Consider the following 18,374-nt stretch of genomic DNA (forward strand, 5'->3'; position numbering starts at 1 on the left):
TGGACCACAACATTGAATGCAGAATCTGTTTAGTGAGTCCATATGAATAAATTCAGCTTGATCCAACTTTATATTCCTTCCACCATTATCCCCCACCCTTAATAACCATTCCCACACACATTCCCCTGATTTCTGTTTATATAGATTGGAATACTCATGTGGTTCTTTTAGAGTATAGTGCACCTCCGTGACAGTTATTCTTTGTCCTGCAAAGAATTGGGGTGGGAAGAAAAAAAAAACCCTTGATGGAAAGCAAGGAAGACTGTCTCCAGCCAGAGTCCCAAGTTTATTTTTTGTTCATATTTATGGGGTAAAGGGTCTATTTGGAGTTAAACTATCCTTTGATCACCATGGGAAGTTACAGATTGCCTTGAGAAGGTATCTTTAATTTTTAATTTTAAGAACAAGTCAGGAATTTTCCCATGCTTAAGAGATTTTCCAGATAAGCAAATGGCACAGATAAGCAAAGCAGATGGATGTGCAAATGACACTGATAGGCAGAGGACAAATATGCAAATGGTACAGATAAGCAAAGCACACAAACATCTTGAGCTGTTTTCAGCTCTCATGTGGTTTTCAGCATCAAGTCTATGAACAAACTAGTAGTAAAGTGCAGTAGTTTTCCACTGCTTGAGGATGTACAAACAGAGCAAGCTTACAAATGCTTTAACCGTATCCTCTACATTTCCCTTTTTATTATTGCTGTTGATGCTGACGGCAGCAATGACTGCAAAGGTGAAGCTGCGACTACGGCTACTAGTTGTTGTTCAATCTGGTGGAGATGAGAAATCATAGAACAAATCATTCCGAGGGCATAAAGAAAGAGAAAAATTCTAAGTATACCAAATGCAGATAAGACTCAGATTCAAATACTTAATCCATGAAACCAATTAGATGAATTAAGTCAATTAAGGTTATCATTTAAGGTATCGAAAATTTTTTGTTGAAGAAGTACCTAGATTTGGGATAACTTTTTCTAGATGAGATTGCAATGTTAGCACTTCTTGAAGATGAGAGAAAACTTCTTGAAGGTAGGGTTTTATTAGTTCCCAAGAACGAATTCTGAACTAATGGGGTGATTCATATTTTATGTTCCTGGTCACACTGCAGCTCCTGTCTTGTAAAAAGAGCTTGTTGTTTTTCACCTAACCATAAGATTGGTGCCTCTAAAGCATCAACTTGGGTTTGAACAATCATTCCATCAGTGACACTGGTCATAATTTTATTGACTGTCTGAGCAGTCTGAACAGATTCAGCTAGTGTAGCAAAAGCTGTAGTTGCTGTGGCAGCAATTATGATGGCAGAGATTATAAAGGCAAATAAAACACCAAAAAATCTTTTTGGCCATTTATTTGATACAGCCTTATTGAGTTGTGCTAAACTAGAAAATCCCTCCCAGGGATGGGAAAGGTTAACTGGTGTCCATAGCTGTGCTTGTTTCCTTAGAACAAATATAAGGTTATGTTTAATTTGGTAACATTTTTATGGGAGAAACGGGATGCAAGGTAAGATCCTATACTTGTGGTGAGATAGAAGGTATTATTAGCATAGGTAATTGTACTATGAAGTGTTAATAATAGGAGAAAGGGGTAAGAAGGACAAATCATTACAGAATTAGAATGATTTTCAGTTAAGTTTTAGTGTGTAATATTTAATATGAGTGTAATTTCCATGAGCTATAACCATATTAAAAAGGGTAGCCTGAGGTGTTACACTTTTGTTAGCCCCAGGCCGATTATGATGGTGGAATTATGGATTACAGCTTGAAGAATGGGGCCTGAAAGTCCTCCAGTAGTCCAGTAATACTTTTATTAGTTGGACTGGAGAACTTAATATTTGATTATTGCTAGTAAGGTGGAATCAAGGGCCCCAATTGAGAATAGTGAGATTACAAAAATTGGTAAAATTTGTTTTACGAGTCTCCAGAGAATGACAGGGGAGCCAAACGACATTACATGAATTAGGATTCCATTCTTGTGACATGTGGCAATGTGGAATGGGCAGAGGATTAGGAGCATTAAGTGCAGCAAATGATTTTAGTGAGACAGCTTTTATGAAGGTAAGATTAGTTGATATGGAATTATTACGTTTAGATGTATAATGAAGATATTCTTGAGGAATGGTTTGTGGACAAGTAGCTTTGTCTCTATGGAGAAGCATGGCGGAGGTAAATTAGATAAATAAGTGGTGGATTGATTAAGGTGTAGCCAGTCCACATTTTCAGCAAGTGGACTGGCAGGGGGAATCCATAGAATTGCTAGAGGGTGGAGGTTCTGAGTCCCAACAAGTAACTAATTTAAATATAGGGGGATATAAAATGTGGGCCCAATATAAGTCATTTTCAGCTTTGGCAGAAAAAATGTAAAAGTAAAAGAAGGAATGTTTTTAATACCTTCACAGAGTTAGAGGTGACGACAGCTAGATAGGCCAAAAATCTGTTGTCAGGTGTAGGGTGAACCCCTGCTCATACTAAAACTTCTGAAGCTTTTTCACCCAGTTGTTTAAGACTACTCCGGGTTACTCCCTAAGCTGGCAGGGTGCTCCTCCATGGTGCTATGCATCGAGATTTCGATCGTCCAGATTCAGGGTCTCCATTTCCAGGACTGGGCTGAATGGTTGGTCCTTCCAGCTCAAAGTACGGTATGACAAACTTTGCTGATATCCACCAGTCCTGTGGGAGTAAGAACACAAGCATAACCTCACCCCCATGTAAATTCCTGAGGTCTGTTCCATGAACCATCACCTAAAGGATCTTTATATAAAACTTTAGCTTTGATAGGATTTTTACGTTGAGGGGCAAAATGTCTGCTGGTGTTAAACCATTTTTGTCACAATTAAAAAAAATTTAGGGTGTATAAGGCTAAAGAAATCGCTTGCATTGGAGAGGTTGTCATACTCCCCCTTTTTCGTTTTTTTTAGTAGTTGTTTTAATGGATGGTATGTGCGGTGTATGATGACTTGGCCTGTAGGAAGGATCATAAGGAATGCCAGTATTATGTTTAATTTTCCATTGTTGTAGAAACTGTTTGAAGGGTGAGGGAATAAAGGCTGGGCCATTATCTGTTCTTAAGGTTTTAGGCACACTCATATGACTAAAGGCTTCAAGAAGGTGAGTTTTTACTGCTGCAGCCATTTCTTTGGTTGGGGGGAGGTATGAATAAATTCTGAACAAGTGTCTTTAGAAATATGAAGGTATTTAAAATGTCCAAATGATGTATAATGGGTAATGTCGGTTTGCGAAAACTGATAAACTGTAAATCCTCATTGATTAACATGAAGAGTAAAATGTGGATTAGGATTATGATTGGCAATTGGACAGGCAGAGATAATTTGTTTGGCCTGGATTATAGATAGGTCAAACTGACGGGCTCTTGCATTTTGATGAAACAATTCATGGCATAAGCGCATCTTTTGAAATGCTAAAGTGAAACTTACTAATGTATCTGCCTTTTGGTTTCCTTCTACTATAGGGCCAGGTAACTTTGAATGGGAACGAACATGCATAACAAAAAGAGGATGAATTAGAATATCTAACAATTGTTGCAGCATAATAAATAAGGTGTATAGGTCAGAATCTGCCAAAGGTTTTATAAAGGCTAATTCTAAATTCTGCAATGTATAAACAATACATCAGTTTATGGGCTAGTTGGGAAATTGTTGCAGAGCTAAAATAGCCACTGCCGGTTCAGCCCATTGAGTGCTTTTATGTTGAGAGGTAACTCGAGATTCTTGATGTGAATTTTCATACCAAAAGGCAGCAGCTTTAGTAGTTTTTTCTGAACCATCAATAAAAACATTTATAGCATTGGTAATGGGTACTTAAGAAGTAAGGTTTAATAATGGTATTTGCTGCAATATCTTATCTGCCAGTAAAGAAAATTTAAATTCTCCTACATAGTCTACTAATGCTATTGGTAAATCAATGCTGTGGGATAGTGTTTGAAAGAACTGTTCCTGAGGAGAGGTGAAATGAATTATATCTGGGTGGAAATTTCTAAACTGATTTATGGAGTAAGGAAGCTACACCTTGAATATATGGTATAATAGTTTTTGCAGGGGTGTGAGATAAAAAATAACCATTCCATGCAAGCTAATGCAGGAAATAACTGACCACATAATCCCGTGGGAGTGTTCAGAGTTGGAAATAGAAAAAGTCATAAAGGCACTGTTGGAGAGATGCGGGTTAACTGTTTATTGTGAATAGCTTTGTTCACTAGTTCTAATTCAGCTAATGTTTTTGGAGAAAGTAAGTGGGGAATTTAAATCAGTATCCCCCTTAAAGGTATTAAATAAATTGAGTAGTTGACAGTTGGGAATGCCTAGACTGGGTCATAACCAATTAATAGCCCCTAGCAGCTTTTGCATATGATTTAAAGTTGGTTTCAGTGGAGGCGTTCTAGCTATAGTTTGAGGTCTCACTGTACAATTAGACATGACATGACCTAAGTATTTACAAGGCTGGGACAACTGAAATTTTTCTGGAGCTATTTGTGGTCCTGCAGTAGCTACAGAAGCTTTAACATAATTATAAAAAAAACAAATAACATCCTCAGTTTGTGATGCTAACAAGACATCATCCATATGATAAAGATAACAATTGGAAACTTATCCCAACAAGGCTGTAAAGCCCGATGTACGGAATTTTGGCACATTGTAAGGTTCTTCAACAGTCCTTGTGGCAACACTTTCCTTTCTACAGGCTTATGGTTATTTAGTATTGGAACAGAGAAAGCAAACCACTTCTTATCAGAGGGATATAGGGGAATGGTGAAAAAGCAATCTTTTAAATCTATGATTAAAGGCCACTCCTCCTTTGGTATCATTGCAGGATTAGGGAGTCCCCATTGACGGGAACCCATAGCAATGAAATATAATATAGCATTGATTTGCCATAACCATGTAATAATCTCCATTTTCCAGATTTCTTTGGAATTACAAAAATAGGAGTATTGCAGGGGTTTGTGGATGGTTCTATATGCCCAGCTTTGAGCTACTCCTTAACAAGCAGTTCAGCTTGAATTAACTTCTCCCCTTTCAATGGTGGCTGTTCCACCCAAACAGCCTTGTTAGATAGCCACTTTAAGGGTAGAGGAAGAATTTGAGCAGTAATCTCTAGATAAAAGGTGTGGTCTGAATGGTCAAATTTCATTGAGTTGATAAATCTCTTCCCCATATGTTAAGGGTAATGGCAAAATACATGGTTAAATATGCCCAATTTGCTTATTAGGTCCTAAACATTGTAATACTTTTAAGTTTTGTAAGGGAGTTCGTGGGCCTCCAACTCCATTTACTGTTATTTTAGATAAGGTGGCAGGCCAGGCTAAGGGTCATTCATTCTGAGCTATTATGGAAACGTCTGCTCCAGTTTCTATTAAGCCTATAAAAGACTGGTCTTGAATTTGTATTTGTAACATAGTTTTTTTTCAGTTGGATGGCAGTAGCCCAATAAGCGTCCTGTTTCCCAGTACTGCCAAATTCATCTGCTCCTCATATAGTTGTGGAAGTATTTGGTACATAATAAGGTAGAAATAGTTGAGCTACATGCGTCCCAGGTGGGATCATGTGTAGGCCTATTGCATGAAGCAAGAGTTTAATTTCCGTTCATAATTTGAGTCACTAACTCCCAGAAACACCTTGATTCCCCTCAAATTATAATGTGACCTTCCTGAAAGATTTAGGAGGTGAAAGGGTGAGAAAGAAGAAAGGTACACCAGGAAATTTAAAGTGGGCGAGTTTATTTCTGCGCTCCTGGGTAGAGCGAACCGAACCCAAGATGGAGAGAGGTGAGTTCGTGCCTGGGTTTTGGTGTGGGCAGCTTTTAAGGGCAGGGGTCAGGTGACGTCCAGAAGGGGCGGCACATTAAGCAAGGGGGTCACTAAGCAAGGGGGTTGGGGGTCAGATGGTCATTTTGCAAGCACTTCTGTCCTAACAGTTCACTTCCTCATTCCAGAAGCCATGTTGGGAGGGGCGACACTGCTCTCTCGCAGTCCAAGTTGCAGTGCCCTTCCCCGTTCCCTGACCTAACACTTCCTAAAACTAATCCTACTAACCCTGTGGGCAAAGGTCCCCATAGCCCTGTAGGGCCTATATAAATTTCTTCAGGATCTTAAAGTAATTCTTTATAGTGATTAAGTTTAATCCAGCACTGCCAGTTGTGGCTGTTTGTAAGTCTCCGACTCATCTGGGTTTTGAGTCCAGAACAACTGTCTGATTGGAGACATCCACCGGGGTGTTGGCCCTTGGTTCCTTGGGTTTTTGGGGACGCTGGAGCCGGTACCCATCTCCACATTTCCGGACAACAGCTTTCCATTCTTATTGAATTTGGAATGATACTGATTAGCCCAATGATGTCCTTTACCACGTCTCAGACAATCTGAAGTAGAAAGCTTTTGCCCTTAAAGAGCTGCTTTCACTCTTTTTGAAAATGGCCTTCTCTCCCACACTGAAAGCATACTCTGGTTTGTGATTTAAGTAAAGCAGCTAATGCTTGAGCCTTAAAAATTTTAGTTTCCACATTCTGGCAGGCTTTAATAAATTCCCCAACAGACTGAGCTGCTGTTCTTATAGCTCCAATAGCCTTTAGACAATCAATATTTGAATTTTCATAAATTAATTGTAAGAGTAGAGTTTTAGCCCCCTCTGGGTTGTCCATCTGGCAGGTTATAGCCTTTGGTAATTGTTTAACAAAATCAAGATAAGTCTCTTGCAGATTGCCAGTTGCAAATGAGCCTTGCTTTGATTTCCCCTCAGGAATTTTTCCCTAAAAAACCTGCAAAGCTAGTTAGGAGTATTGTTGAAAAAGTAGCTCATCTTGTTGGGCTTGGATTCTAGGTTCTAAATAAGGTCCTATTCCTTGAAGCATTTCAATACCAACAGGAACATTCAGACTTTTTTTGATTTTTGACTGCCTGTTATGTTTAGCTTTCTTGATATTCTAATACCCAAACACCGTATTGCGCCAGAGTGATAACTGTTCATACTGAAGTTTTCCACTTCCATGGGCACATATGATAGTTCGATCCAATTGACTTGATTATTTCTTTAGTAAATGAATTTTGTAGTCCATTCTCATTAATGCTTCTCCTTAATTCTTTAATAATTGGAATGGTAAGTGCTCATGGCATGCCCTGCCATTTTCTACCATAACTGGGAACGCTAGCCCCCTCCACATTCTTTAGCCTCCTTTAAGCCTCTCTCCATAGCAGTCTCACCATTTTCCGTAAAAGGGGGTAGAAGTGGAAATTCAGACTTTTTGGATATTAACTCAGACTTTAACGGAGCAGTAAGAGGAGGTGGAGGAGGAGGTAGAGACTCCTCTGTGATAGGCATAAAATTAAAGGAGTTTGTACGTAAAGGACATAAGCTATTTTATCCCCAAGTTATTAGAACTGAGCTCATTACCTTCTGACCTTGCTCATACTTTCTTTTAAGATTTTTCCCTACCTGCTCCCAGATTTCCAAATCTAAACTTGCCCTATCAGGGAACCAGGGGCAGTGAATTTGAATTATTTGTAACAATGATAGAAGTTGACCCTTCTTTACTGAGCATTCTGCTGCTTTTAACAACTTTTGAAGTGTTTTAATATATATGTATAGTTTATTCCTCGGAAAGCCCTGTCTCCATCTTGCTAAGGGATAATGAAAAGGAAATTCCTCACTTGCACTAAGTATGTGGACAGCTATCTCCAGTGAGTGCTGCTGTCCCTTACCTTGGGATGAACGATTTCAGTTTCTCTGCCACAGCTGCGGTTCTCCTCTATTACAAGTACTGATCTTCCATGCCTGATATCATGTCCATAGTTGAAGTTTCACTCCCTGTGTTTCCTCACAAGGGGCATCATTTGTGGCAGTTATTCTTTGTCCTGCAAAAAACTGGAGCGGGAAGAAAAAAAAAACCTTTGACAGAAAGTCAGAAAGCAAGGAAGACTTTGTCTCCAGCCAGAGTATCGAGTTTATTTTTTGTTTGCTACTTATGGGGTAAAGGGGCCATTTGAAGTTAAGCTATCCTTCAATCACCAGGGGAGGTTCCTGATTGCTTCAAGGAGGTATCTTTAATTTAAAAAACAAAGAGGAATTTTCCCATGCTTAGGAGATGTTATAGATAAGCAAAGCAGATGGATATGCAAATTACATCGATAACCAAAATAAACATCTTCAGCTGCTTTCAGCTCTCATGCTGTTTTCAGCATCAAGTCTAGGAAGACAAAATAAGCAGATAAGCGCAGTGGTTTTCCACTGCTTGAGGACATGCACAGAGCAAGCTTACAAATATTTTAACCATACCTTCCCCACACACCTCCTCATTCATTCGTTAGTGTCTAATTGAAGCCTGACTCCTCAGGGGTCACATTTTGTACCTCACCTTTAGGGGCTTTTTGGGACTTTAGTCTATAGATCTTGAAGAAGAGGGTTGGTGGGGGTGGTGGTGGGGTGATGAAAAGAAATAAAGTGTTTTTCAAGCCAGTTACCTCAGGGAATTTCACGGCAGTTTCATCTGGTGAATCAGGATTAATAGCTCCAGACAGAGGAGAAAGGGTTATTTCCCCAGGGGAGGTAGTTTCAGGGTTAGCAGGCATTGAAAAATTAATCACGTTAGGTGAGACTGGATGGCAGACTCCTCTGGGCAGACTGTAGGCTGGGAAGCTGTTTCCTCAACTCAGCCTGGAGGCTGGGAAGCTCTTTCCTCAGGGCAGTCCATTACAGGTCTATTTAGCAAAGGCTCAGCTGATACCAGGGATTCTATCTCCCCATTGCCATCATTATCAAGCCATATATCCCCATCCCTTGTTTCAGGATCCCATTCCTTACCAATTGAAGCCCGTACTTTAACAGCAGACACCCTGCAAGGTTGAGATTTGAGTTTTCATTGTAAATCTGCTACTCACTCAATGAGGTTCTGTGTCTGGATTTCAGAGATCTCAAGTCTGCGACCACAGGAAATAAGACTTTCTTTCAGGACAAACATGGAAACTTTTACATCATTCATATGGTGCTTAAGTTGCAAATTTGAAGCCTTCAGCTCATCCCTTTCCCTTATCACTGTACCAGTGTATCTAACAACAACCAGCCAACATTGTTATACCTCTTAATTCCACAAGACTCCATAAGAGTGTCAAAAACACCCTCACCCAGAGCCTGGCCTTGTATGAGCATACAACTAGAAGAATCTAATGGTGATATTTTACATATATCTCTTACCAACTCACCCCATGGACGGTCAATACCATTTTGATTATTGGTAATAGAGTCATTAGTGCCTCTTAAGTCTAATCAGAGTAGAAAACCAATTGTAAAAACCCATTTTAAAGATTCTTCTCAAGAACCACTCCCGGTACCAAACTGTATTAGTAAGCGTTCTCTAGAGAAACAACCAACAGGAGAGATCTGTAAATATGAGATATATAAAGGTGTACCACACAGTTGTGGGAATGGAAGAGTCCAAAATCTGTATGGCAGGCTGTGAAGATGGCAGTTCCAATGAAAGATGTGGATAAACTCCACAGGATAGGCTCGCTGGCTGAAGAAGCAGTGAAAAAGTCTTTCTCCTTCCTTAAAAGTTTTCAACTGACTGGAATGTCTTGTTGGTGGGAGACATGGCTTAGTTGATAGCAGATGTAATCAGCCACAGATGCCATCAGCTGACTGAAGATTTAATACACCAGCCTTTTGGTTTATCAACCAGCCACAAAATATCCTTACCACAACGGTCAGGTCATTGCTTGGCCTAATGGTTGAGAGGGTTCCCAAAATTTCCCAGATGGGAAAGTTTAATAGTTTCATATATTTCCTTTGTACCCTCATGGGACTCTATCAATACTTTCTAATTATCAGCTCACCATAGTCTGATATGTATCATGGTATTACATTAAGCTATATAGAATTATAAGGCCTCATTCCTGTTCTGGACTCTCATTCTGGAGTTTGGGTTGTTTAAATGAGCTATCCAGATGGGTTGATTTAGATTATGTTGTAAGCAAATTTACATTCTAGACATAATAAAACCTCTCTTCCTTTGGTCTCATACAGTGGGTGAAGATCTAGAGTATATACACTGTCACCTTTTACCGCTTATTCTGATTTATCTTAGACCCAGCCAGACTGGTTTTCTTTTTAACTTGTAATTGAGGCCTGGTCTTTTTTTTTGGTTACTTTAACTGTTATGTATAGGTATACTACCTTTCAGGCCTGAAGCAGTCTATTTCTGAGTCTTAAAAATTTCAGGTATTTCCTTCTAGCTGTTCTAATACACTGGAGACTAAAAAGAAATACCAATACAATGATTGAGTAGTCAAATGCATTTGTTAAATTCTATCTTTCCTGTTACAACTTTTCCATCTGATTTGATCCATCTCCATTCTAACCTCTTCAGGTTGAAAGGGGTGTTGATGTTATGGGATAGAGACGATGTAACTGGTTGATGTTCTTGGAGATGCTGGTACCTCTGGATTTCTGGATTTATCTGACCTAGGAACTGCTTGGAGGTTTCAGGTTTCTGAAAAGAAAACTTAGTGAGTGAAACTTGTATAGATTCTCAGATAGAGGCCTGGGTACTCTTCAGGGTTTTCAGAAATACTGTTGTTTGGGCCTTGGCAATTTGGCATCATGTAGCAATTTGCAACATCTAGCTGAAGCTTCCATAAGAGTAACCTCCAGAATAGTCTCCCAAGCCTACTTAAAATCCCTCAGCCACTGAAACATTTTGTTACATTTATTTTCTCCCTTTTCCTCAAAAAGGCATTGTCAATTCCATGATGCTAGGGCCAGACTCATCCTTGGGAGTCATGCCCATCATTGCCAAGGAGACTTATTTCCCTGGAAGTCATGTCACATGTAGCAAGGAGGGCAATGAGTTTATTTGCAGAATTGGGTTAGAGAGAGAAAGGCCACATGTGAGCAATAAAAGAGGATCTATGGTAGTAAACCAGGGATAATTATAGGTAGGCTTAGCTTCTCCATTTCAGAAATGTTTATTAAGAGCCCCATCCTCTTTCTCTCCTTCCAGAACTTTGGGGACACAAATGTTAGATCTTTATTATAGTTCTAGAGGTCTCTGTGGCCCTGGTCTTCACCTTCCCCTTTCCCTCACCCAATATATTTTTTCTGTTGCTAAGATTGGGTGACAATATTCTAATTTCTAGTTCACTAATTCTTTCCACTGTTCTCTCCATTGTGCTCAAGTCCACCCAATGAGCTTTTTTTTATTTCAGTTAATTTTTACATTTTTAAAATTTTCATTTGGTTCTCCTTTGTATACTTTATTTCTCTATTTTTTCATTTGTTTAAGCATTTTCATGGCTGCTTACTGAAGTATTTTTGTCATGGCTTTTTAAAATCTTTGGCAGACAAATCTAATATGTATCATCTTTGTGTTTTTTTTTTTTCATTTATTTTTCATTCAGTTTGAGATCTTCTTAGTCCATGGTGTTACCAGTGATTTTTTTTTATCATAACTTGGTATGTTCATATTATTGCAGGAGATTCTAGATCTTATTTAAATTCTCCATTTCAACTGATATCCTTTGACACACTACAGCAGAGGGAGTGTGCCACTTTGTTACTGCCAGGTTGGGGTAGAAGTCCAGTTCTCCCACCAGGCCTCCAACACCTGATGGGGAGGAATCATCCTTACTGCTGGGAGTTGGTAGGAGTTTTGGCTCCCAACATGGTATCCACTGACACCACGTAACTTTCGGGCAATGGTCAAAGTCCTGACTCCTCACTAAGCTTCCTCTAACCTCACCCCAGGGGGCAACGGTAGAGCTTCCTCCTTCCTGGTGGGTTTATATGTGGGGGTGTTTATTACTGGCTGGTTGGGATTAAAGTTCTGACGCTCTCCTCATCCTTCTCTGACACCCTGGACTGGGGGACTGGTGGTAGTGTGGATGGTGGTGTGGCATGTCATTATAAACTTACAACAGTGACTCCCTTGTAAGATCTAGACTCCCCCACTTGGCCTTTTTTTTTTTTGCTTAGTTAGGAACCAGAGATTTTTCTGTGGTATTCTGCTGGAGTAGAATGCTTCTTGTCTAAATGATATCTTGCTAAGGTGCCTTTTTTCTGGTCATTAGACTAGAGATAGCAGGTTTTTGTCAGGGCTTCCAAGTTCCTGACCATCCAAACCACTGGCCACAGTTCATGAATTAGAACTGAGTTGTACCTCAGGCCATTTCTCCTTCCAAGCAAAATGAACAACTAGGTATACTGCTAAAAATTCTGCCCACCGAACTGATTTCCTTTCACCACTGTCCTTCAGTAATGTTCCAGAAAGGGGCTACATCATTGCTGGTACTGCCCACTTTTGGCTGATGCAGAACCATTTGTAAATGAGGCCCAAGTTTTCTGTTCCTCAGTTAGTTGGTCATGGGGAACTCCCCATGAGGCAACAGATGAAGTCTGAGACATAAAAGGTAATGTAGCAGGCACAGAGACCATGAACATTTGGGTCACTTCCTCCTGCAACTTACTTGTACCTTCAGGGCATACTTGAGCCAAAACTGTGAGCTAATAAATTCCCACTGTTTAAAGTGATTCAATGCATGGTATTTGGCAGCTGAGGAGACTAAAACTACCCACCTTGTCTTTAATAATTGAGAGCTACCACATATTCGATGCCATCCTGGGATTCTACTTCCATTGCATGTAGGAATCCCAACTTGATGGAAGCAGTTTCTACTGTAATTCGTGATTCATAGAGAAATGTAACCACAGAGCTCTTAAAGGATGATGGGATGCCCCTCACAAACTTTTTTTTTAGTTATGATCATTCTGTTCTACATATATAATCAGCAATTCATAATATCATCACACAGTTGCATATTCATCATCAGGATCATTTCTTAGAACATTTGCATCAATTCCGAAAAAGAAATAAAGACAATAGAAAAAAATTCATACATACCACACCCCTTACCCCTCCCTTTCATTGATCACTAGCCTTTCAATCTAAATTTATTTTAACATTTGTTCCTCCTATTATTTCATATGTTTTACTCATCTGTTAAAGTAGATAAAAGGAGCATCAGACACAAGGTTTCACAGTGACACAGTCTAATTGTGAAAGCTATATCATTCATACAGTCATCTTCAAGAAACATGGCTACTGGAACACAGTTCTACATTTTCAGGCACTTCCCTCCAGCCTCTCCATTACATCTTGACTAACAAGGTGATACCTATTTAATGCGTAAGAATAACCTCCAGGATAACCTCTTCACTCTGTTTGGAATCTCTCAGCCATTGATACTTCGTTTTGTTTCATTTCACTCTTCCCCCTTTTGGTTGAGAAGGTTTTCTCAATCCCTTGATGCTGAGTCTCAGCTCATTCTAGGATTTCTGCCAGGAAGGTCCACACCCCTGGGAGTCATATCCCACGTAGACAGGGGGAGGGCAATGAGTTTGTGTGTTGTGTTGGCTGGAGAGAGAGGCTACAGTTGAGCAACACAAGAGGTTCTCTTGGGGATGACTCCTAGGCCTAATTTTAACTTTGTGGGGTTAAGTTTCATATGAACAAATCCCAAGATTGGGGGCTTAGTCATTGCTTTAGTTGTGCCCACTGCTTGCCCTCACAAACTTTTAATCTCATACTCATGGTGAAAGGTATATCATTTGGACTTTCCTGTGGTGGTCAGGTAGGTCCTACATGATAAATTCATTTTAACAATCTGATCTCCCTAAGGTTCTGAAAGCCCTTCTCGGTGGTCTACCAAAACAATTCTGGCATTTCAACTTCATTTAGTGAAGATCACTTTGGGATGAAGAAGGTCAAGTGTCAGGGGTTTTTAGCTTAGGTCCGTTTCATAGTTGGTCCCTCAACCCATATTGTGGTTGTTTGCCCAATTTTGGAATGAATAATTGGAATAGACATACTTAGCAACCTACCAGTCAAATCCTTTCTAACCCTTTGAGATAAAGCACCTAAGGCCAAAATCTTCTTACTGAGCCCATATTAGTCGATATGTCTTGATACAATTTTATACTTCTTCCACCTTGATCCCACACCTCTAATATTCATAAAGACAACTCATGTATTTCTTTTGTACACTCCGAATATTTTCAGCACATGCAATTTATAACTTCTTCAAAAGTAAAAAGAAAATCACCTTGAAATTCTTTAACTCCAAACTGCAAACATTCCTTCCATTCAAAGTCTTGTCCTTGGTCTCCACTACTACTAGGAGGTCCCTCACCTGGTCTCCCAGTCTTGCCCTTCTCCTCCTATCTTTTTGATCACTGCAGACAAACTGATAATTCCAACTAATCATCTCCTTAAGGTCTTTCAAGGAGGATCAAACACAAGCTCCTTATTTGGCTAACGAGGCTCCTCATATCTAGCATCCTTCTGCCAATTTCTTCTTTCAATGAAATCCCCTGCTACCCACCTGTTCCTGCAAGGGTAATCCTGAGCTACCTGCAGGTTTCTGAATTGCTCATCTGGTTCATTGGTTTGGTCCTGCGTCCCTTGCGCCCAGGACTGCTACACTTGGTTAGCGACTTCTCCTCTACCCAACCTCAGAGATGAAACATTTCACCTTCTGATGTTTTGAAGTCTGTTAATATTTTCCGTTTGCTCTTGTTTCTCTTAAATAAAAATTTCAATCAGAGAGAACATAATCCAAGACCTGTGCAGCACCTGCTTAACTGAGCCCAAACGAACCAATTTGTCCTTTCGGTCCCCTACCCCAAATCTCAGCGGTGGGGGCAATAACTCTCAGCTCTGGAGAGACAACTGTGACCTCACACCGAGGGCCAAAGACCCCGGGCCCAGGGGGAGTGGGGAGGGGAAAGGAAGGGGAAGGTGTGTCGGAACTGTCGCAGGGGAAGGCCAAGGGAAACCTCGTCATCATCAGCCCACATTCTCACCTCAAAGCTGAGGAAACCCAATCCAGCGAAGAGCGACGCTCGGAAATCGACAATGGCACCGCGAGACCCTCAAACATGTTAGCTCCCTCACGCCCAAGGCCGATCTTCTTGCTCCTTACCGAGAAGGCGTCCCGCCGCCACGTCCCCACCTTCCAGCCCCTCTCACGTCAGGCCGGTACAGGGTACAGAAGAGAGGCCGGTGGCCGAGACCCTGAAAGGGAAACCCACAGCACACTGGGCTGGAGCATGCGCAGTGGCTGCGGCGCGCGGGCGGTTCTGGTTGCCTGCCTTCCGCCCCGCGCAGGCGCAGACGAATTGTCGCGTCGCGGGGTTCCCCGCCCTCCCCGAGAGAGCGCTTCCTCGATGCGGATCCGAAGCTGAGGGGCTGGTCGCGGTGACGCGCGCGGAAGCGTCCTGAGGGCCCTCGGGAGGCGGCCGGGCAGTAGAGCGGCCGCGGCTACGGCCGGGCGCCCAGACTGAAAGGACCCTGGGTTGCTCGGAGCCGGCCACATCCCTTCGGCACCGTCGCCGCCTTTGGCGGCCGAATGAGTCGGGGGACCATGCCCCAGCCCGGAGCGTGGCCGGGCGCGAGGTGTCCGGAGAAGCAGGCGCGGGAGGCGGGGGCGGCGTCCCCGGGCCCAGCGAGCGCTGCGGCGCGGGGCGGTGGGAAGGCGGCGGCCGGCGCGCAACCGCGGCCGGCGAAGCAGTGCCCCGCGGAGCAGTGAGTACGGGAAGCGCGGGTTCGGGGCCTGGGGCGGCGAAAGCCGAGAGGGCGCCAGGCTCCGGTCCCTTCAGAAAGTTGTGGGTGGGTTAGGGTGCTCTCGAAGGCAGTTGGGATGCTGCTCAAGTCTCAGTAAGGTGGTTGGCGACAAAGAGGAATTTGAAGACACTTATATTCAGAGTCCGAGTACAAATGTTTTTCCGGGGTGCCACTTTTTTGGACATCTCCCTATCTCTAAAGTTGAAACAAAGCCCCAGAAACTTGGGAAACAAACCCGAGAAGCGTTTTATTTTATAAGTAGCAATAAAATTGCCTCTATGTCAGTCCCGCAAACGAGCCACGCGACATGTTGGTGCTTGAAAGGCAAGTCTGTGCTCGCCTGATGGTCGTCTCGCCTGTTGGACAGATTTTGGACAGAGTCTGACCCAATTCTTTTTGTGCCCTTTACTGTCTTGACTAAGTAGCCCTTCAAGTCAGTGCTGGCTAAAAATCTCTTTTATACTTAACTGTAAAGAGAGGCATAAATCTGAAGTGTTATTATAATATCCTGTGGGTGCCTGCGGGTGAAAGTACAATATTAACTTGAAGGGTGAAACCTTTCTAAACTTTAAAGTTCCAAGCACGAATTAATGCCTGTGGAATTCCTAAATTGAAGAAACCACTCAACCCGTTTGATATCTTAGTTGGCCCAAAAGTTGAATTGTAAGGTCTGTTAAAAATAAACCATTAGAGCTTGTTTGCCCCTGCATTTCCTAAAAAGGGGTTCTTTATGCAAATACTTTATAATAATAACTTCATTGTGTGAAGCTGTACAGTGGGTTTCACATTCTCATTTACTGAGCACCAGATCCCATGGGGGATGGCATTATTCACACTTCATGGGCTAATGGCCACTGGAAAAGGTTTAGAGTAGAAGGTCTCAAACTCCTGGACTCAGGAGGTAAGCAGGTAACCTGATATAAGTTGACCAGGTGTTGACCACAGGGCCTGGAGAGCTTGGGGGCCTGTAGTTGTTGGATCTTCTGTATTTAAGGAATCCAGGTAGTCTGACTTTCATGTGTAATCTGATTTTTAGTTAGTGGCACCTAATTTTTTTTTTTCACTTTAATTGAAAACAATATCCAAACCCATGTGGGACCTCTTCTGGCCTGTGGGCTGACAGTTTGCTTTAGGCAGAAGGTTAAGTAGGGGAGTCCCTTGCCTCTTACCCTCCATGGACTGACCACATGCTTTTCGTAAGTTTTGCAGTTGGGCCTGACTGCTGCTGCTGCCTTCCTCTCACCCTGCTGGTCAGATGGGTGCCCTGGTGAGATGCCTTGCTCTTCAGTTGGATATTACATCTCAGCCTTGGCCTCAGCAGTTTCATGCCCCAAAGTAATAAAGAAACTTTAAAGCCCAGAACCATGTTCTCAAAAGTCCATAGACATAATTCCTTGGCAAGCTTTCCTCCTGGGCATAATTCTCACAGCCTGGAGTGCTTGGAGTAATGGGCTGTAGGGGGGAAGGAACACTCTTTCCTCGTGACACGTTTTTGTGGCATAGATGCCTCTTCTGTTACTGTCAGTAGAATTATAGACAGAAAGGAATCTAAAAATCTGAGCTCTAGTCTTCTGATTTCAGCCAATAGGAAACGGAGTCTCAGATTAGTTAGGTGCAGCGTGGCCTGACTCACACAGGTGTTTTCAGGGCCAAGCTCTTTCTCAGCAAAACCAAGCAGAGGGACATGATTTATAGCCATGGCAAACTTCTTTTTTTTTTCTTCCCAGAGTAGATGTTCCAGTTCGTGGTTTATTTAGCAGTGTGATTTGTTTATTTTTTTGCTTGCTTTGTTGCCTTTGTTTCATTCCCCTTTAATAAGAAGATCAAAACAAGGGAAGATGATGCACATAAGTTTCAGATGTTGACTTTTGAATATCACACTTTAGGTTTTGGGCTTTCTATCCTAGTTCCATCTTTCTGAATCAGTGGTATACAGGTAGTATGGCTATTTCTCTTTGTTCTGTGATGTTTTCTTATGGGCTAGAGGGACTACATCATAAACATTAATATAGGGTTTGCAGTTATTTCCTGCATGATGATTTGCACCCTAACTGTTGGGTCTAAATTTAAATAATGTAATCTTGAATTGATATTTAACATACTTTTTAATCCCTCTGGTTTTCTGTTATCAAAGCCAAGGCCTTTCTTTCTACATGGAGAGTTGAGTTTTGCAATCATGGAAATTGAGTCTTTGCACCTGGAAGTGTGAAATATCGTATAAGTGCAAATGTTAGAAATATCCTGTGGAGTCATTTTTAATAGATTCAGTGGATGGTAATTATGAATCCAAATCATAGCCCAGCTTTTGCAGCCGTTATACACTCAGAATGTGACTCTGCTGGGTGCGATGATCCCTTGGGAAAGGGATGGCTCATTTCCTGAGCAGCACAATGTGGTGCTCTGATTCTTTCAACTAAGCTCACATTTCTTGAGGGAAAATTGGTGGGGAAGAGAGACATAAAAACCACATTGACAAGCCACTTATTTTTTTTTTTATTAAATATAGCCACATACAAACACAGACATTTTTACCATATGATCATTTCATTCTTGATATATAATAATAACTCCCAATATCATCACATAGTTATATATTCATCATCATAATCATTTCTTAGAACATGTGCATCAATTCATAAAAAGAAAACAAAAAAATTCATACATACCATACCCCTTACCCCCTCCCTTTGATTGATCACTAGCATTTCAGTCTACTAAATTTATTTTAACATTTGTTCCCCCATTATTTATTTAT

The 18,374-nt window shown here is 41.4% G+C and overlaps 1 protein-coding gene and 1 long non-coding RNA gene across 3 annotated transcripts in view; one reads left to right on the top strand and one right to left on the bottom strand.

Moving 5' to 3' along the window:
* Positions 1 to 229: 229 nt before the first annotated feature.
* Positions 230 to 15,154, bottom strand: LOC143647174 (uncharacterized). 2 transcript variants are annotated; one of them, XR_013157896.1, is made up of 4 exons: positions 14,860 to 15,154; positions 7,710 to 7,872; positions 2,393 to 2,671; positions 230 to 772 (listed from the first exon to the last, which is right to left on the bottom strand). It is a non-coding gene; the product is annotated as an uncharacterized LOC143647174 (long non-coding RNA). The 2 variants fall into 2 exon arrangements; XR_013157895.1 differs by lacking the exon at positions 230 to 772 and having other exon boundaries at positions 2,363 to 2,671; positions 14,860 to 15,150.
* The window catches only part of OTULIN (OTU deubiquitinase with linear linkage specificity), a 39,877-nt gene continuing 36,266 nt past the window's right edge, over positions 14,764 to 18,374 (top strand). Inside the window, exon 1 of the mRNA XM_077116872.1 lies at positions 14,764 to 15,580. Within this exon, the coding sequence (XP_076972987.1) occupies positions 15,405 to 15,580 (176 nt within the window). The 5' untranslated portion in view covers positions 14,764 to 15,404. The remainder of the gene's footprint in view (positions 15,581 to 18,374) is intronic.

This window comes from Tamandua tetradactyla, chromosome 9, assembly GCF_023851605.1.
Source record: "Tamandua tetradactyla isolate mTamTet1 chromosome 9, mTamTet1.pri, whole genome shotgun sequence".
In the NCBI taxonomy this organism is placed as follows: Eukaryota; Metazoa; Chordata; class Mammalia; order Pilosa; family Myrmecophagidae; genus Tamandua; species Tamandua tetradactyla.